Source organism: Anolis carolinensis, chromosome 5 (assembly GCF_035594765.1).
Source record: "Anolis carolinensis isolate JA03-04 chromosome 5, rAnoCar3.1.pri, whole genome shotgun sequence".
Taxonomy (NCBI): Eukaryota; Metazoa; Chordata; class Lepidosauria; order Squamata; family Dactyloidae; genus Anolis; species Anolis carolinensis.
In genome coordinates, this window is record NC_085845.1 from 169,503,352 (window position 1) to 169,523,593 (window position 20,242).

A 20,242-nucleotide genomic window follows, 5' to 3' on the forward strand; every position below is an offset into this window, starting at 1 on the left:
CTATAATGCAATGAAATGGTATTTAATGGTAACTTCCTGCAGTGGTTAACTTTGAGGCACAAAGAAATATTGAACCTTAGAAATTTGAGGTATCTAGTACACTGTTTTTTCTGGAAAGTAGACTGCTGTGCACTCTGGTTTCCATGGGTTTAAGCTTTGAAAAGCATTCAGAAAATTAAACTGGTCCAAAATGCTGCAGCTCAAAAGAGATACTCAAAGAAGGGACTGCCCAGGGCGGGATATTTAGGAAGTGTTGATTCTTCAGGTAATCTGGTCCCATGATGGTAGGAGCTTCAAAAGTCAAAACCAACATTTTATTATAAAACAGACCCCCCCCCCCGCTAATAATGTATTTTATTTTTAAAAATTAGTATTTCATCATGTTTTCTAGTTGTTTGAATTTTTGTTAACAGAGAGTCTACTGTATTGCAAAATAGCTGATGTTTCTGGATTCTTTTCAAAAGCAAACCTACTTTCTTGCATAGATCCTAATTCTTACCCCTTTTGCCACATTTTTTGTGTGGCCGCAGGAGGACATGGGGATCTGACAGAGCATAGAAATTGCTATAAGTTAATAATTCAGCCTCTTCAGTTTTTGTACATAATAAGAACTTGTTAATTAAATTAATAAGAACTTGTTAATTAAATAATTAAACTCTGCTGGGCACAAACCAAATGTGAAGTAAATAGGACCAAAAGTACTTTGTGTGTTGAAAATACAAAAACCATACTAGGATGCATCTCGGTTACCTTTAATAATCACCTGTCTCACCTGCACAGATAATACTATGTAACACAATTTTTGTTTCTGGATTATAATGTCATTTCCTAATTAAATCTACCATATAAACACAGAAAAAGTGTATTAAACTGCAAAAACTTTGTTTTTTCAGAACATCCTGCAGCACATTTTTCTATAGGTTTTCAATGAATTATCTCCTAGAGTTTCAACCAATTCAACATAGTTTGTGGCAGCCACAAAAACAAAGTTTCTGAAGTATAACAACTGGTAGCCAGATTGTGTTCATTTTCCTGGTTTCCTCCTTTATGTTGAAATTGTCCACATGCTTGTGGATTTCAATGGCTTCTTTGTGTAGTCTGACATGGTCGTTGTTAGAGTGGTCCAGCATTTCTGCGTTCTCAAATAATATTCTGTGTCCAGAACATCTCAAATAATAGTCTGGTCTTCCAGGCTTTGAACTTCAACTCCCAGAATCCCTGCTCATTGGTCAAAGCAGTTGAGGCTTCTGGGAGTTGAAGTCCAAAATACTGTTTTAGAGGCACGCTTAGAAGCGAAGTCAGAAGATGTACTCTCGTGATTGGGAAGCTTTACCTAGCCAATTAGGACCGAGCCTGAGTTTGAATGCCATTTGTTTAAGCCAATGGGAGTGAGGCTAAGGTGGATCCGCCTCTCCGAAGACTGGCAGCGTTAGAGCGCCAACATGGCGGCGGCCAGTGCAGGGAAGGTTGGGGCTGCCGCCACAGGAGCCGTCGTCAAGCCGATTTTCAGCCGGGATTTGACCGAGGCGAAGCGGCGGGTCAGAGAGCTGTACAGAGCGTGGTACCGAGAAATCCCGAACACGGGTGAGAGACCCGGGAGGCGAGGGCGTGTGTCACCTCAGCCTCAAGGTCGCTTGGGCCTTGCCTTGTCTTTCTCTTCCCTCAAAGCTATGATTGCTCTCCAAGGCATTGGATACCCCCCCCCCCCCATGCCCTCTGATAGACTCGGAGTACATCTCCGCCGTAGAATTAATGCAGCTCGAGGCGACTGTAACTGCCATGGTTCAAGTGCTGTGGAACCCTGGGAGTTGTAGTTTGGTGAGGCACTAGTCCTCTTTGGAAGAGAAGGCTAAAGGCCAGGAATGGACAAACTTTGGCCCTCCAGGTGTTTTGGACTTCAACTCCCACAATTCGGAAATCTGAGAGTTGAGAACACTTGGAGGGCCGAAGTTTGCCCATCCTTGCTAAAGACCTTGCAAAACCACAGCTCCCAGGATTCCATAGCTTTGAGCCACAGCATTTCATTCATTTAGGCAATGCTTTGTGGCTGAGTATGATTGCCTTTCAAGTGTGGGGTCTTGATGGTGGGGGCTGTAGGTTAAATAGGTTGTATTCTGTCCGACAGATTATTTCCACACCAGTGGGAAGCTTTCCATCAACAAGGTGCAGTATCATAGTGATGAAGATAGAGAATAATGTTGGGCAATAACACATCCCTGTTTGACACCTGATTCCACCTTAATTGGGTCACTTTGGGAGCCATTGCTGTCCAAGACTGTTGCCATCATGTCATCATGGAGGAGCCGCAGGATGTTCCTCTATCCTACAGTTAATGTGTTAAACTGAATTATTTCTGCATTGTAGGTGTATCCTCCCAACTCACCTTCAGCAGGGGAGTCACCTGTCAGAGACCCTTTATTAGAAATGCATGCAATCACGAGTATTTTGGATTAAGGACTTTGTGGAATTTTGTGGGTTTTTGATTTGATTCAGGATTTTGGACTACCTGGATTAGCATATATATTTACAAATAATAAATACAGATAAGAGTATCACTGACTGGAATTACTTAGGACCAGAAGTGTTTTAGATTAAGAATTTGAGTGATTTATATATATATATATAATGCATGGGTTTGCATGTATTTATATTTGCATATAATAATGAATACAGGTTGAGTATCCCTTATCCTAAATAAGCCTGTAGGATTAAGGATTCATCCAGATTTTGGAATGTTAGCATATATATAATGAGATATCTTGGAGACAGGGCCCATGTTTAAACACATAGTTGATTTATGTTTCATAGACACCTGATGCACATAGCCCGACAGTAATCTTGTACTCAATATGTTAAGGAATTTCATCAAAAAGCAAAAGTATCACAATTTCTGCTACCCATGTGGACAGTTTTGGATTTTAGAATTCTGGATAAAGGATACTCAACCAATATTAATATTAATAATAATAATAATAATAATACCAGCTTCTTTGGATTGAGGGAGGGAACCACAACATAATTAAAATACAACACATACCATCAGTTATTAATGCAAGACACAGAAACCAGTTAAAATATATAATTTTTAAAAATTTACAATACATTTATTTTAAAACAGCCAGTGTTATACCTTATTTAAATTTGCCTCCTGGGAGATACTGGTCTTTAATGCTGTTCTAAATGCAGATAGTATATTCAGTGTATCTTGGAGGTCGAACTGGAGTCTAAATACAGAATTTATTTATGTTTCATATACACCTTACACACATAGTGTGAAAGTAATTTTATACAATATTTTTATTAATTTTGTACATGAAACAAAGTTTGGGTACATTGAACAATTGGATTACACTTTGCCAGAAATACAGCATTCTTTTAAAAAATGCAGCAGCTATGTGAACAAGATTTGTTTTTTCATCTAACAATTTTGTTTGCTTCTGATCTAGTGCACATTTTCCAGCTGGACATCACAGTGAAACAAGGACGAGATAAGGTGCGGGAGATGTTCATGAAGAATGCTCATGTCACAGATCCTCGAGTTATTGACATGCTTGTTATTAAGGTAAATGAAAGAACAAATCTTCAGCAGAAATAGGGTGATTGATGAGTGAAAGTAATCTCTTTCCTTTCATTAATTCTTGTCTCAATACTTAAAACAGTAGATAATTGCTGGCATTTCCTTCCGAAGACTAATTATTTCTTATAATTCAGATACCTTCTTGTTAAAGGAAAAGTCGTTTATATCTACTATTAATAATGGTTAACTAATAAATTACATTTTTGCTTAATAGCCCTCATGTTGTCTTTCCTCCCCAACATTGTTTAATGTATTTATGTATTCAAAACTTTCTGGATATGCTAGAGCACTTTCCCAAATGTACACATTAAAATGATATTTCAGTACCAAAATATTGGCACTTCTTCATCATAAAATGCATGCTACATAGGAAATAAAATGTTTGATTGTAAAGAAAGAATGCAATTTCTCATTTGTAGAGAGTGCTCTTGTTCTTTGTATTTAGTTTGTTTCTTTCCTAATTATATAATAGTGGCCCTTAGAAAACACACATAGTTGAAAATGGATACTGGAAAATGGGTTCAAGAAGAACGCTAGATAATGGAGCAAGGGGTGAGGAGCCTTTTATAAGAAAGCATGAGTGCCACTGTATTTTTTGCCTCTGAGGAGGAATGCCCTATATCATCAATATGATACAGATAAAAATAACTAAACTTAAAATAGATTAGAATTCCTTGCTTGGTCTTGGATTTCTCTTTCACCTTAGATGCATTGTCAACTAGTACTGTGATGAATAGACTATGTGGAGCCTAGGGGTCCTTTTCTCCCAGGTGTATGAAATATAATAGCTTTACAACTTCACTTTTAATGTTTGCCAATTTTGTTCTTAAAACTTTGATCTGCTGTGCTACCACCATTCAATAAAAATGTGTGTACCCCTACTATGTATTAAAACAGAGTGACAAATACCTTGGACAATCAAACATCTTCCCACACTTTTTTTGGCATAGGGGAAAATGGATCTCCAGGAAACAATTCAAGTGTGGAAACAGAGGACCCATCTAATGAGGTATTTCCATGAGACAGAAACACCACGACCCACAGACTTCCTATCCAAGTTCTATGCTGGACATGATCCTTGAGATAAACTTACCGTGTGGAACCATAGTTCTGTTTTCTCGTGCAAATAAAGTCCTATATATTGAACTGTTAAGCATTATAATCAATATATTTCATTATCTGTATTTGTTGGTCCTTGCGGGGGAGTGATTGTACTGAGTAGAAAAAAAAATGGATTTTTAACTTAGAATACAAGTAATCCTAACAATAATAACAATGAATTTTTATGGGTACCTTTTCCAGCTGAATGCTCTTTTTCTAGGAAGAAACATGCCAAATATTACTGACAATACTGCCTTGAAAGTACTTAAACATGGGTCTAATCAATAGGCTATCTAAGAACCACATTCAAAATTGCAAAGAGTTTTTCTTGCTTATTTGAAAGTCTATTCAGAAAATATGGAAAATGTTGCTGAATGTATATTACAAAATCAATATAAGTGAAAGAGAACAAAATTCCAAAGGAAAACTTGTTTTCTTCTCTTTCTCCCTTTCCAGATTCCCAGCATTTATACTTTCTTGTTAAATCTTTAGTTTCAGTAATTTAAGCAGTTGCAGCAGTGTAGGTGCCCCTGGCCTCTGAAGACTAGGCACTCAGGCCAGTAAAGTTGAAAATGTGCCTAAGAACAACAAGGCAACTTACATTACTGCAAAGTATGACATTACTTACTTTATGGCAAAGAGATAGTGCCACTTGACCACTTGTTTTTCCATCTTCACAAAGAGAAATGTAGAGTTGGGAAGAAACTTCGCTGTCATAATCCAACATTCTGATTGATATTGGATGCAATTTCACTGTCTTTGTGATGACAAACCAGCCTCAATACAATCTCCACCAGAGGATACACCACCTCTCAGAACAATATTTTCTGCTGCTTAAAAACCTTTTGCTAGGTTTCTCCTCATGTTTAGCCAAGCTTGGCTTCTCTGTAGTTATTCCTTTTGAAGAAACGGAGTAACTACTCCATGTTGTGTTGTCAAATAGCTGTTGTGCTATTTCAAGACTGATGTCATGTTTAATCTTTTTCAGGTTAAACATAGTCAGCTCTTTCAGTTTTTCTCAGAACTTGTTTTTCAGTGCCCTTTTACTATGACTCCCCCCCCAAACATGACATGAAACAGTAATAATGTTGACAAAAACTTTTCCAGTAGGTGAGGACAGGTCAGCTTCTTGGCTTAAATGCTGTCACAATCCAATCCTGCCCCCTGTCACTCATTCATTTGTGCTGTGTCCCTTTCCCAGAAACATGGGAATATTACTGGAACATAAAACAATCTAAGGAAACATGCACATCTTGATATATCATTATTTATTTGCAGTCAAAACCATTTGTCATACTCTTTAAAACACAGCCTTTAGCACACCTGCAGAAGACATACGATGCAGCATATAATCGTTGCTTAATCAACAAACAAACATATATGCATACCCGTGTATACTGGTCATCCTCATTTAGACATGCAGAGAACATTCACTAGTGTGGAGATCCAGCAGCTCTAAAATACCTTCATTACAATCTAGAGCAGGACCTGACTAAGCATTGATGTCAGAATATTTTATCTGTCTTGTAGTCCAACACTGCAACACTGTAAAGAAAAAAGAAAGGGTATTCATCATACAGACAGTGTTTTGTTGATGTTCAGTTGCTGAGAAAAGTACTAGTTTTTCACTCTACAAGTCCAGAAATGCATGATAAAATAAGATGTTGTAAACCTTGCATGTTGCTTTCTCTAAAAAATAAGTTATCTCTGACTTTGGCAAGTGCAGCAGACTTTTGTTGGTTTCCTGCAGAAACAATTACCAAGTCATTGTAAAGGGCTTGGCAATTCATTGTGTATAAAGCTATAATCTTTAGAAATTACACAAAAAGAGAAGACAAAAAGGTATAAAATATGTAAAATGACTTGGCAGGTGTTTCTTTTATTCCTTCTACAGAACCAGATATAGACAACAGCATAGAAATTCAGAAAATGAAGGTAACAATAAGGTAGGGATTGTCAACTAGGAAGAGTTGACAGATAAAAATTATTTTGAATCTGCAGCATCTGATGTTCTTTAAAGTAAAATTGAGCAAAATATATACCAGGATAATGAACTGGTAGATATCTGGTAATTTGGAGTACACTGCTTAAAAATCGATGGTGAAAATCCTTTTCTGATTAGTTAACAGTAGCAACAACAAAACATTTATCTACTTCCAAATTAGATTGCTAAAAAGAACAGCTGGAAGGGAGGTAGGAAGAAAATTTTGTGTGAAAAAATTTGGAGCTTAATCCCTAGAATTCATCATTCTTGGCCCTAACACGGTCTCAAAAGCTTTCCCAATAAACGTTGATGTGTCTTAGCCTTAGGTGCCTTTTGCACCTGGCTTTAGTTGATGATGTTAGTATTCTATTTTGGCATTTTCAGTATATCCCACAAGCATAAAGGCTGTCTGCCTCTGTTTTATATAGGATGAGAATCATACACCCCATTTATATAGTTTGATAATCATGCAGCCCTCAAGATTACAGCTAGTATCCCTTAGCTGTGTTCCCCAGGGCCGCTGGGTTCTGTAATCCAACATCATTTGGGGAGCACATGATTCCCATGATTATCATAGAATCATAGAATAGTAGAGTTGGAAGAGACCTCATGGGCCATCCAGTCCAACCCCCTGCCAAGAAGCAGGAAATCGCATTCAAAGCACCCCCGACAGATGGCCATCCAGCCTCTGCTTAAAAGCCTCCAAGGAAGGAGCCTCCACCACAGCCCGGGGGAGAGAGTTCCACTGTCGAACAGCCCTCACAGTGAGGAAGTTCTTCCTGATGTTCAGGTGGAATCTCCTTTCCTGTAGTTTGAAGCCATTGTTCCATGTCCTAGTCTGCAGGGCAGCAGAAAACAAGCTCGCTCCCTCCTCCCTATGACTTCCCTTCACGTATTTGTACATAGCTATCATGTCTCCTCTCAGCCTCCTATCATGTTCAAGGACCCAGGAGAATCTAAAAGAGAAAAAGGCTATTACTAAAAAATCAATTTGGGGCAGTTTTAAGGCATCCTGTGACACCCCCTTCTACAAGCATGGCAGTTCTGCTATACAGCCCAATAGTATCTTCAAAATATATCAAGACTTTTTAAAAACCCTGGACTTTTACTTAGTTATACCTATTAATCGTCGTCATCGTCGTCCTCTGGCACAAAGATGTCATGTTCTTCAAGCAAAGCTGCAAAACTTTTGCTGATCTGTGTCCCAACGTAGAGGAAGGGAATTACAATCGCAAACACACGGAGGAGGCCAAAGGGCATCTACAGAGATTGGCGGAGATTAAAAAATTGTTAATTTCATTCAAAATGCAAGTTCTGAAGAAAGATAGCTATCAATGACTTTCTATGGAACTGCCAGAATATCTACATCTAAATATAAGGTTTAACGAAACACTATCATTATCTGAAGAGATATCTTCTCCAAAACTTAGCACAATTCAGTTGATGGACATTTAATGCTGTATCCCAGGAATATTTAAACAAGAAAAGAAGCTGGGATGATTTCTCATACTGAAGAGTCCACCAAAAACAATTGTTTCCAGTACAGAGCACAAGTTTCTAGCAATATTATACTTGCAGTGTAATGGTTTTAACTGAACATGCTGCAGCACTAAGCTTCAAAGGTCACCAACATGTAAACTATCCTAAGACACAAAGAGAAATTTAATAATGGTACTTCTGTATTAATAAGACCCCCACCCTTGTCCTTCAAATAACCCATTAAATGATTTCAAAAGCATTAGTCTATTGTGTTGTTGACAGCTTTCATGGCCAGAATTGCTGGGTTGCTGTGAGTTTTCTGGGCTGTATGGCCATGTTCCAGAAGCATTCTCTCCTGACATTTTGCTCCCATCTATGGCAAACATTCTCAGAGGTTGTGAGGTCTGTTGGAAAATAGGCAAGTGGGGTTTATGTATCTGTGGAAGGTCCAGGGTGGGAGAAAGAACACTTGCCTGTTGGAGGCAAGTGTGAATGTTTCAATTAATCTCTTTGATTAGCATTAAAAAGCCTTGCAGCTTCAAGGCCTGGCTCTTTCCTGCCTGAGGGGCCTATGTTGTGAGGTGTTAGCTGGCCCTGATGGTTTCATGTCTGAAATTCCCCTGTTTTCAGAGAAGCCATTGAAATCCACAAGCACATGGACAATTTAGACAGAAAAGAGGAAACCATGAAAATGAACAAAAACTAGCTGCTAGTACAGTATTTTAAAAATTCTAAAATCAGGACAGTAAATAAAGAACAACACTCTGAAAACGGGAATTCCAGACATGAAACTATCAGGGCCAGCTAACACCTCCCAACAAAGGATTCCCCCAGGAAGGAATCAGCCAGGTCTTGAAACTGCAAGGCTTTTCAATTAATCAAGGTGATTAATTGCAGCATTCACACTTGCCTCCAACAGACATGTTCGTTCTTCCACCCTGGGCCTTCCTTTGATATATAAGCCTCAATTCCCTAGTTTCCAACAGACCTCCCAATCTCGGCGGATGCCCGCCATAGATGTGGTAGAAACCTCAGGAGAGAATGCTTCTGGAACATGGCCATACAGCCCGGAAAACCCACAGCAACCCAGTGATTCCGGCCACGAAAGCCTTTGACAACACATTAGGCTATTGTAACAAAAACTGCCCTCTTGTCTTCTAGATATTTGGACTTCAACTCCCAGAAGGCTCAGCTGCCTTGATCATGGATTGTAGTTCAAATCCAAAATACTTGAGAGTCTGGAGGAAACTGCAGTAGTGTTAACTGCTTAAATTTTCCAGCGCATAGAGCGTCACAACGTGGGACATCATTGGCTGCCGCAACCAGCCAATCGGCATGGAGCATGACACCTCATCCTGCTTAACGATTGGTTGGCTCCTTCCGCACCCCAGCTTCTCCTTTCCGGCCCATGGTTCCCCTTCACACACTCACTTTGACGGGCTTTGGCAAGATGGCGCCACTCGGAGTGGCGGTTACGCTCCGTGAGGGCATAATGCGCGCTGGGGACCCTCTCGGGTTCGCGAGGGGCGCCGCCGTCGCCCAGGACCCAGCCGCAGCCCACAGGCGCCCAGCCATCTTTTCCGAAGAGGTCCTCCCCGCGACGCCGGCTACTATAGCGACACGCCCGGCCGGCCTGTCACAGCGATGGGCGGTGCTTCCTGAAATCTCGCGAGACTTGCCAATGCAAGCTATTTCCAATTGGAGACGAGGAGGCGAGAGTGAGGTAGTTGAGGCTTAACCACAGAGATAAAAAGATATAGACAACCCTCTCTGGAGTGGTAGTTTCGTGGTTCTCAATATGAAAGTCTTACATTTTAGGGTAGAAATCCAAGATTTAAACATAATGATCATTAAAGACGATAAAAAAGTTCATGATTTCTTTTTTGCGTGATTAACTATTTTCAAGAAATGTCCTGTCAACTTCCAGTGAAGACACCACTCAATCTGCAGAGGCAGGAGTCCACAACAGCCCTGCAGTGTAGTCCACACAGGATGCATCTACATTAGAATTAATGCAGTTTGACCTCACTTTAACTAGGGGTCAATGCGTTGGGATACTGGGATTTGTTGTTTGGTGTAGCAGGCTAAGGGCCTTGTAAAACTTCAACTCCCACAATTCCACAGAATTGAAGTGAAAGTACTGTCAAAGAGCATTAATTCTGCAAGGTAGATACAACCCAAGATAGTTTTAAAAAGGAATTATATGCATTCAAGGCTGATAATATAAAAGGGATCATATGCATTCAAGATAGTTTTTAAAGGGGATTATAGGCATTCTGTTTACCTAGCAGTTTGAAAACAGCAATGTGAGTAGATAAATAGGTATCGCTTCGGCGGTGGGGTGGTCGTGGTAAAAAGTGCCCCTGAAAAACATGCTGGCAATTCGATCAGGAAGGCGTCCATGGACAACAGGCTCCTTGGTGTGGAAAATGGAACAATAGCACCTCCCCGTGGCTGAATCGAGCACAGACTCCAGATGCCGGAGTTGAAAAAAAGTGGGAAGCCATGCCTCTATCTATGTACTGCCTGCCTATGTTGTTAATTGTGTAACGGCAATGAATGTTTGCTATGTATGTATCTGTAATCTATTCTGATTCCCCCCGAGGAGACAGAACGGAATATAAATAAAGTATATTATTTTACTGACACGAAAACACAGTATGACACAACAAACGAGATATATATGCTGGATTTCGTATCACAAAATCACAAGTCAAACACTTCCCAAGCGTTTACAACTGTGATGTATTTTCGGATGATGCGCGCAGATCCAAGTGAGGTAGCCTTTTTCAGTTGACAGATCGTGATTTTGTCAATGTTTATTGTTTTCAAATGCTGGCTGAGATCTTTTGGCATGGCACGCAGTGTGCTGATTACCACTGAGACCACCTGTACTGGTTTATGCCAGAGCCTTGGCAGTTTGATTTTGAGGTCCTGGTGGCTGAATTTTTCCTGTTGTTTTTTGTCATTTCGACTGTCACCTGGTATGGCAACATCAATAATCCAAACTTTTTTCTTTTTGACAACTGTGAGATCTGGTGTATTGTGTTCCAAAACTTTGTCAATCTGGATTCGAAATTCCCACAATATTTTTGCGTGTTCATTTTCCACTACCTTTGCTGGTTTGTGATCCCACCAGTTCTTTACTACTGGCAGGTGGTACTTGTGACATAAGTTCCAATGAATCATTTGGGCCACATAGTTGTGCCTCTGTTTGTAGTCTGTCTGTGCAATTTTCTTGCAGCAGCTGAGGATATGAGGCTCGAGTCCTTTGGAAGTAGACTATTATAAAGGAAAGCTGTACAGAGCAATATAGTTTTGAAGAGACTGTTAAAGACTATAAGTTAAAGATACAAACGGAAACATTTTAAAGTTTTAACCTGACAAGAAATGTACCTGTATATTTAAATACCTGAAGTTGTGAGTAAAACAAACATGCTATTTTAAAGAAGTCTACTTGAATTTTTGTCTGCTGAAAGCATCAAATAGAAACAAGATATTTACATGCCAATGATATTCCATCACCCAATAAACTAAAGGAACACTCCTGAAACTCTGGTCCCCAATAAGCTATGATCCTAACAGGTCATAATCTAATAGTCCAAAATGTGGAGTGCAGACTTCCTTCATGACAACCACCTGCAATGGTGAATCCCAAAACAACTCTGTTGGCGGTCTATACCAACAATCCTGTTCTAGCGGTTTCCTTTGTACCAAGAGGAGGTCTTTTGTAAAGCCACTAGGTCTTGTGGGAAGACTTAGAAAATTATGTCTCAAAGTAATAATTTATTACCCAAAGTACATTGTGTAACACCAGGGTTGGCTCAAAATATATGTGTATATGTGTTTTGGGGCATCGAATTGTGCCATGTGTAAGCCGCCTCGAGTCCCCTTTGGGGTGAGAAAGGCAAGGTATAAATAGGGTAAATCAATAAAAAATAACATATTTCTACTGAGAAAAATACTCTAAGTTGTTGTGAGAAATGCAACTAAAGTCACAGACCCCAACCACACTGACCATTGTTCCATTTCAAACTGGCATTGAACGTGCTTTCGCTGTGCAAGTGATTACACAGGAAATCCTGGAACCAGATTGAGGGCCAGATGATAACAAGACACACCATTGTGTAATCTGATGTGCATTAAGGATTTCATTTTGCACACTTTGCTAGTTTTGAATTGCAGCAAAATGATCAATGTTGGGGGGGGGGGCACATAACAGGGAAGCTGAGTGTGTTGTGTTCATGCATCTGCTAAATGATGGCCTAATTCCCAATAATTAAAAAAATCCAAATATTATGACTATGGCTGGATCTACACTGCCATATAATCCAGTTACTGAAACTGCTTTGAACTGCATTATATGAGTCTACCCTATCATATAATTCAGTTCAAAGCAGATGATGTGGATTCAGAAACTGTTTTATATGGCAGTGTAGATGGTGCCTTAGATCTCTTGATGAATAACAGCATCGAATACAGGTCACTAGAGTACAAGAATAATTATTACACCACATAAACTGCTTTTAAACATGACCTGGCCACTTTTTGAAAGCAGAATGCTGCACTTGACAGGGCTCGGAGGCTCCTTCTACACTATCACAAAATCCAGATTATCAAAGCAGATAATCCACATCTGCTTTGAACTGGATTATATGAGTCTACACTGCCTATACAGTTCAAAACAGAATATCTGGATTCAGAAACTGAATTACTGTATATAGCAGTGTAGATGGGGCCTTAGATCCCTTGCTGAATAATAGCATGGAATACAGGTCACTAGGGTACAAGAATGATTACTCTGCATAAACTCCTTTAAAATATGAATTGGCAACTTTGTGAAAAAAGAATGCTGCATGTGACAGGGCTTGGAGGACCTTTCTACACTGCCACACAATCCAGATTATCAAATCAGATAATCCACATTATTTGCTTTGAACTGGATTATATGAGTCTACACTGTCATATAATTCATTTCAAAGCATATAATCTGGATTTTATATGGCAGTGTAGAAGGGGCCAGAGTTTCATGCAACACACTCAGAAATAAGTGTAAAATCAAATCACATAAAAATAGTTTATTCAATTGTTGGATATGAACTACAAATAACTATAAAATAATATTACAATTCATATTTTTGGTACAAAACACAGCTCAAGCAAACATCTTTTAAAAATAATAAAAAAAGACATGCAATATAAATGTGCTGTTCATTACTAGAGTGTAAAGCACCACAAAGATACAGGGTTTATTGTATGACATGATATGTTAGATAGGGATGGCATTATTCCGAAAAACTGGAGAAACATCTGCCTGTGGAATTAAATGTGCTTACAGTGTAATTCACTCTGTGTTCACATCATCAGCCATTCACACAAGTGCTGACAATGCTGCCTTGTTTCATGCCAGATTGATTTTATCGGAGTAAAAACAGCAGTTCTTTCTCTCGACTAATATAATTATTCCACTAGGATGTGATAAAATGACTGTGTCATGTAAGGGTGTGTGTGTGTGTGTGTGGAATAGCTGCTTTTATTGAAATAGAAATGAAATAATAATTGTAATTGGCAATAAACTAAGAATAGTACAATAAGTTATTCCTTCTGATTTCATACTAAATACTAGACACTAGAGGGGTATATGACTAGATTAATTTTGGACTCTGGATTGGTGGACTCACCAAGCAGTTTTATTCAACTGGCTTAAGTTTGGAGTGCCCTGATAGGATTCAGTTTTTAATACAAGATATGATTCATAACTTTCTGAAATCAGCAAACTGGAAATTAACTTCTCAACATTTAATGAAAATGCTCAAAAACACTAAGCCCTTTCAAATTTCAAACAAATATGTGGCAGGAGTTGCTACATATCTTTAATTAAAAAAACAAAAAACAAATAGCATTGGAGAAAATTCACTAAAGAATTCTCTTTATGAAGGGAATAAGTCCAAAGTTTGTTCAAGAGCAGCTTTCAGGGATTGGGTGTTTCGAAACAAAGAGGAGCTAAGATTTTTGGCCCACTGTTGTTATGAAAATATAGAAGCCCTAATTAAGAAACCTGAGATATTTCAGAAGGGTAGAACACACCTTTTTCAGTGAAAGGGGTGAACATATTTGCAGTAGGGAAGGATACACTATCTATTGTGGCACTTTATTTTTGCCTTTTGTTTTGGTCAGTTTGTATAAAAATGATACATCCTACAAAGATATCCCTGTAACATGGAAACTACAGTGAATGCAAAACACTTCAATACATTTTAAAAAAGATTTCTGCACAATTGGCACCAAAGTTATGCAAAGGGGTGGATGATGGATTGATGTGGATCCATTTTTCAAACAATAATCCAATGCTACATTTTTCCAGGTTTTTTACATTACAAAATCTCTTTTAATTATTTTTTCCTGACAGAACTACCAACTACTGAACAGTGGAAAATTTCTGCAGTGTATTATTTCCACATAAGCAATGCCATCACCCTGATAGAATGTTTAATTGAGATTGGAAGATGGAACTGTTAATTCCAAAATAATCCCTGCTTTTCTTCATCGGTGATGTTTTTTTACACAGAGAATATGAGGGAAACACACTGAATACCTGCAGAATTTGACTGTGTATGTATACACAGTCAAATTCATCCACTTTGGAGGAGACTTGCTTTCGCTCAGACATGTCTCAAAATGATCTGATCCCCTTCCTGGTTTGGGATTAATCTGAACCTGAAGCACACCCTTGGTAAATAATAGTTTCATTGACTCAACAATAAAATATAGTTGAAGGTTAGTTATGTGCAAAACCTTGAAACAGAAACTGTATCCAAAGGTCAAGAAAGTAGCATTATGCTAGTATGTGTACTTGAACAAAAAGAATGATTATTTCTGTAGAGATCATTTGCAGTGTAAATCCAGCTGGAGTTAACTTTGAAGGCACATAACAAGCACAGAAAGGAAGTTAGCCTTAACCTGACTTTTCAACATTGAATTTTTAATACCCTGGCCTTTCAATGTCAAAAGAACCATTCTCAAATGTTATTCTGAAATGTAGTGTCCTTTAACTTCAATGCATTTATGTAGATAATGTAAAGAATCCTTACCAGAGGAAACACGTCTACACTGCCTTATATCCCAGGATTGATCCTGGATTATCTGCTTTGAATTGGATTATATGAGGCACCTTTCACACAGCTGAATAAAATCCCACATTATCTGCTTTGAACTGGAATCTATGGCAGTGTGGACTCAGATAACCCAGTCCAAAGCAGTTATTGTGAGATTTTTCTGCCTTGATATTCTGGGTTATATGGCTGTGTGGAAGGGCGCTGAATCTACATGGCCAGATAATCTGGGATAAGCAGATAAATTGGGATTTATTTATTTATGTATTGTGTCAGAAGCGAGTCGAGGGTACAGTTGTAATGTATTTAAAAATGCAAACACTTTTTAAAAAAAAACAACACAAAAAACTTGGCATTATACTAAATTTGACCAGTAGCTGGCCACTTGGAGTGTCTCTAGTGTTGCTATAAGAAGGTCCTCCATTGTCCATGTGGCAGGGTTTAGACTGGTCAGTGGTTTGATCTTCTCCACACTCGCATGTCGTGGACTCCTCTTTGTGGCCCTATTTCTTAAGGTTGGCTCTGCATCTCGTGGTGCCAGAGTGCAGTCTTCCAAGTCGACATCAAATGCATGTCAGCTGCCAAAGAACAGCTGCTTTATTTGGAATCAGATCCTGGGATATAGGACAGATCCAGCCCTAGACCACCCTTAGGAGACAGTTGCATTGAGAGTGATGCTGGGAAACTGAGTAAATAAATCAGGGTGGGGATCATATAGCTTTCCAGGTGTTGCTGGATAGCAATTCCAAGCATTGTCACAGCTATCTGGGGCTACTGTGAATTACAGTCAACACTATCTAAAGAGCCACATGATTTCTACCCTTGGATTAAAGTGTTGTACATTATTACAATATTACAATGAAGACTAGCTGCCTCTAGTTACTTCCTTCACATATTATTCAGATTATTTTGTTTCTCTTGGAGTTTAATCTTCAAATACTGACTCTAAATGTACAAAAATGCATACCTGGGTTGTGGATGTGGGACATTTCCTGACACATTATTTTGTAAGGGATACTTCAATGAGATGGCTGGATATTTTCTGGTTCAAATTTGATTGGACTATAAAGTCATTAAAGAGTAGGCTACTGTTCTCCCACCTTTATCTCCATCTGTGATATGGATATAATAAAGCCAGCCTACCTCATCAGGCTGTTGTAACTAACCTTCATATACACAAACTATTCTGAATATTTAAATGGTGTCATATAAATACTATTATCATTCTTGTGAGTGAATATATTTACCATGCTGCACAATTCACAGCATAGTCTTCTCAACAATAAATCTTAAAGTAACTGCAATATATAGATATTGTAGGATACAAGAAAAAAGATGGTGATACACAGATCCCTCTCATGTATCAAGAAGCTGCAATTTCAAAATAGAGAACCACAGCACTATTTTGAGTCTCAGTCAATGTCTGAAAAAAATATGATAGCCTATTGAAAATACACCTTCTACTTGGGTAGACTATGCATGATTCTTTGGGATGTTGTGGCTATTTTATGATTCCCAAGAAATACTACATTGGGGGCATGGCTAACCCACAATATACTTTTAACTGCAATTAAATATTCCAGAGATAAATATGAATTCTTTGGCAACTGTGTTGTTTGGAAGAACAATCCATAAGGGCAGCAAAACTGCTGGAAAAATGAACCTGATATCCATTTTTTCCTAAAAAATAAAAAACCACTTCAAAAGTAGATGCTTTTCTTACCACCTTTCTCCTCTCTTTGGACTATCCAGCCATTCCTTTCTCACCTCTGCAATCTCCTGACCATACCAATCATGCAATTTTGAGAAACATGTTGTCTCGGGAGACACAGGACTTTCTTGCCCAGGAGAGGCAAGGCCAGAAGCGATGCCTCCACTCACGTTGCTGCCTGTGGGTTTGCGACGCGGAGGCAAAGGAGGAGGTTTTAAATGTTCCAAAGAGACAACGTCTGTAAAAGTGCAGCCACTATCCCACGTGGAAGACCCATTCTCTAAGATGACAGGGTGCTCCTTGACTGGTACCATGGCCGGATTGGAGAGATGTCTCTTGCGCACAGAGGTGGCTTTCTTGGGTAATTTGTGGCAGGTGACTAAACTCTTCCGGGCCTCCTCCAGTTGTTTTTCGAGTTCCTTAACTACTAGCCTCATGTAATCAAAGCTGGCTCGAGACAGTGCCTTCACCCAAGCCTCCATAGCCGCTTGGCAGTCAGCAACCAACACATAAGCCTTGCCCCCAGCGCCATCAAAACAGATGGCGAAGGCAAACTCCTCAGCAGCCTCACACAGCTCCACAGTGCAACCCTCGAGCACAATGAGACCCAGCGGCTCACGGCTCTCCCGGTCTTCAAAATAGAATAGCAAGTTGCCCTTCAGGATGAACCAGCGGCGATGGTAAGAAGTGGTGTGGTGATGGTGATGGTGTCGCTCCACACGTTTGCACAGAAAGCCAGTATGGTCTACTGGAGAGTTACATGTGGCATAATGTGCCACGCTACGTTCATTCAGCTTCATCTTCTAATATTATTTTGCAAAGTGAAATGAGAGGAAATGTACAGACCTGCTCCTGGAGGAGATTACTAATCCAGCTAGTACTTCATATACACTAGAGCTGCTGAAACAGCAAACCTTTCACAGCACAGATATCAGGGGGGCTTTCCTTTCATGCACCAACTCATGGAGGAATAATCTTTCTTTCTTCTTTACTAGGCTATTGATGCATCACTGACATCAGAACAGGCTGGCAGATAAGTGTTTTCCTTTTCATCCCTATCACATGATGTTAGTGAACTGGCCAAACAGAAAATGACTTTCACGCCTAGAAACATCTGACAACGGCCCATATCTGAGTGTTTGCCTACTTCATTAAACTGTTCAGTCTTTTTTACTTATTTCTTATCATGATAAAACTGAGTCCAACTGAGTCAAGCCTTTGCAGATGTAAACATCCTTGTTTGTGTAGACATTGACTGTGTAGATAAGAAAGAGTGCAACAGTGATGTTGATTCTGTTGTTATCCAGCTATTTCCCAGTCTTGAAGATTTCAGTGACTTCATTTCTCTCTGCAACCAATGTTGGTCTGTGCAAAAATGTGGAGATTCAGCTGAAATAGATAATTGACATTTCCATTGTAAAATATGTTGAGAGAGAGAGAGAGAACGAGAACGCAAATGCAGGATAGAACCCACAAACTCAAGAACTTTCTGTATGCTTTTGTGGAAATTTGTTGTTTGGCTGCTGCAGTTTCAAGCTAACTTTGAATTGCATTAAATGGTCAAAATAGATAGGGCCCAAGATGACCCTATCACAGGACTTTCTGAGGCTGAGAGGATGTAACTTGTCCAAGATCACCCAACGGGGTTCCTGTGGCTGGGTAAGGATTCAAACTCTGTTCTCTTGAGTCACCATGCTGGTTCCCACCTTTAGGTAGACCTAGGAGATAATACCTTGAAGAGAACCACCCCCATCCATAAGTCTAACAGACAAAACCAGCATCCAGAGTCACCATGCTGGCTCCCACCTTTAGATAGAACTAGGAGATAATACCTTGGAGAGATCCCCCCCCCCCCCCCCCATACATCTAATCGTAGACAAAACCAAGTTAAATAAACAGCAGTCTAGGTCAAAACCATCTAAGAGGATTTCTCCAGAGGTTCTGAAAGCCAAGTATGGAAAAAGTGGCTTGTAGAGGAGGGTTTTTTTGTGATTGGCTTCATTTGAGAGGAAATTGTACTTGAAGGCACATCACAAGAACACACTTAGGGCATTACATGGCTCTTCCCCTTGTTGATTCAAAGTATCTTAAGAGTTTATGTACATTTGATGCCACTTTCACTACCAAGGCTCAATGCTATGAAATCTGGGGAGCTGTACTTTTTAGCCTTCTCTGTCAAGCTACAACAGCCTCTCCAACTAAGCCAAGAAAAGTTCAATATCTATCCTCCAATATCTATCCTCTAGACTGCACCACTATCTTATGACCCTGTTATTTGTGGTTTTTATTCTTATTTCTTTCTCACCCCGAGTTTTAACTTAGTGTTCATGTGGCCCGCCCTTGTTTTTATTGTTCCCCTGATTTTGCGTTGTAATGTATATTATTATCTATTGTATTGTTCAATGTGTTATGATGTGTTGTTCTTTTATATTCTGTCATATTGTATTGTTCTGGGCATGGCCCCATGTAAGCCGCCCCAAGTCCCCGTTGGGGAGATGGTGGCGGGGTATAAATAAAGTTTTTTTTAAAATTATTATTATTATTATTATTATTATTATTATTATTATTATTATTAATGCACAAACAGGAATATCTTCCTACACCTCTTTAGCAAGCAGAAAGCGAACTGGCAGCATCCCTTGGGAGGTTCTCCTGTATATAGAGCCCCAGGCAGCAGATACTGTAGGGTGCAACATGAAGTTTGATCATTGGGCCCCTCAACTAGTTTGCTAAGGCCGAAATGCTTTTGAGAAAGAGCTTTTCAAAGTTTTTTCAAACTCATGAGCTTGCCTAGGTTTCTTTAGGGCATCTGGAGCTGGGTCTACATTGCCATTTAGTGTAGTTTGGAACGGCATTATATGGTGTAGTGGAGACATGGTAATGCAGTTAAACCATTATATGGATTTACACTGAATTATGAGACAGTGCAGATCCAGCTTGGGACAGAAGATGGTTTGGAAGTCAAGGCCGAGCCACCTATTTAAAAAAAACAGTTTTGAAAATGTTTAAATGTGAAGTAAGGAGTCTTACCTTGCTGAAATATTGGAGATCTAACGCTCAGGATTCAATCTGATCATCAGTTAGTTGTCTCCGCTTTCGTTTTGGTTGTCTCAGTAGTTTTTTCCCCCTCTCCTCTTCCTTTTCTCTCTGGCTATTATTGGTGTGGATGTTTATAGTGCAAAACCCGGAACATGGGACAGTCCCTGGAATAGCCAATGCAGGACCCTTTGGGGGTAGCTCTTCGGAGATCCAGGTTTTCCAGCAACCTCGCATCAGAG

General features: G+C 39.4%; 3 protein-coding genes across 3 annotated transcripts; 1 reads left to right on the forward strand and 2 right to left on the reverse strand.

Annotated features, from left to right (window-relative positions):
- The first annotated feature begins 1,402 nt into the window (after positions 1-1,402).
- ndufa6 (NADH:ubiquinone oxidoreductase subunit A6) lies at positions 1,403-4,730 on the forward strand. Its single transcript, XM_003221006.4, has 3 exons — positions 1,403-1,584; positions 3,447-3,562; positions 4,528-4,730. The coding sequence occupies exons 1-3, from the start codon at positions 1,443-1,445 to the stop codon at positions 4,657-4,659; spliced, it is 390 nt and encodes a 129-aa protein (XP_003221054.1). The 5' UTR covers positions 1,403-1,442; the 3' UTR covers positions 4,660-4,730.
- Positions 4,731-5,929: 1,199 nt separating this feature from the next.
- smdt1 (single-pass membrane protein with aspartate rich tail 1) lies at positions 5,930-9,794 on the reverse strand. Its single transcript, XM_003221030.4, has 3 exons — positions 9,573-9,794; positions 7,782-7,922; positions 5,930-6,223 (listed from the first exon to the last, which is right to left on the reverse strand). The coding sequence occupies exons 1-2, from the start codon at positions 9,714-9,716 to the stop codon at positions 7,785-7,787; spliced, it is 282 nt and encodes a 93-aa protein (XP_003221078.1). The 5' UTR covers positions 9,717-9,794; the 3' UTR covers positions 5,930-6,223; positions 7,782-7,784.
- A 3,410-nt stretch (positions 9,795-13,204) lies between these two features.
- On the reverse strand, positions 13,205-20,242 carry pheta2 (PH domain containing endocytic trafficking adaptor 2). The gene is made up of 2 exons (XM_008110767.3): positions 19,995-20,242; positions 13,205-18,353 (listed from the first exon to the last, which is right to left on the reverse strand). The coding sequence occupies exon 2, from the start codon at positions 17,762-17,764 to the stop codon at positions 16,973-16,975; it is 792 nt and encodes a 263-aa protein (XP_008108974.1). The 5' UTR covers positions 17,765-18,353; positions 19,995-20,242; the 3' UTR covers positions 13,205-16,972.

Bases quoted from the DNA above. Each gene is read 5' to 3' on its own strand.
- ndufa6 (XM_003221006.4), top strand. From the start codon at position 1,443: ATGGCGGCGGCCAGTGCAGGGAAGGTTGGGGCTGCCGCCACAGGAGCC. The intron at 1,585-3,446 runs GTGAGAGACCCG...CTTCTGATCTAG, and splicing joins CCGAGAAATCCCGAACACGG to TGCACATTTTCCAGCTGGAC. The intron at 3,563-4,527 runs GTAAATGAAAGA...TTTTTGGCATAG, and splicing joins TTGACATGCTTGTTATTAAG to GGGAAAATGGATCTCCAGGA.
- pheta2 (XM_008110767.3), bottom strand. From the start codon at position 17,764: ATGAAGCTGAATGAACGTAGCGTGGCACATTATGCCACATGTAACTCT.
- smdt1 (XM_003221030.4), bottom strand. From the start codon at position 9,716: ATGGCTGGGCGCCTGTGGGCTGCGGCTGGGTCCTGGGCGACGGCGGCG. The intron at 7,923-9,572 runs GTGAGTGTGTGA...CAATCTCTGTAG, and splicing joins TCTTGCCAAAGCCCGTCAAA to ATGCCCTTTGGCCTCCTCCG.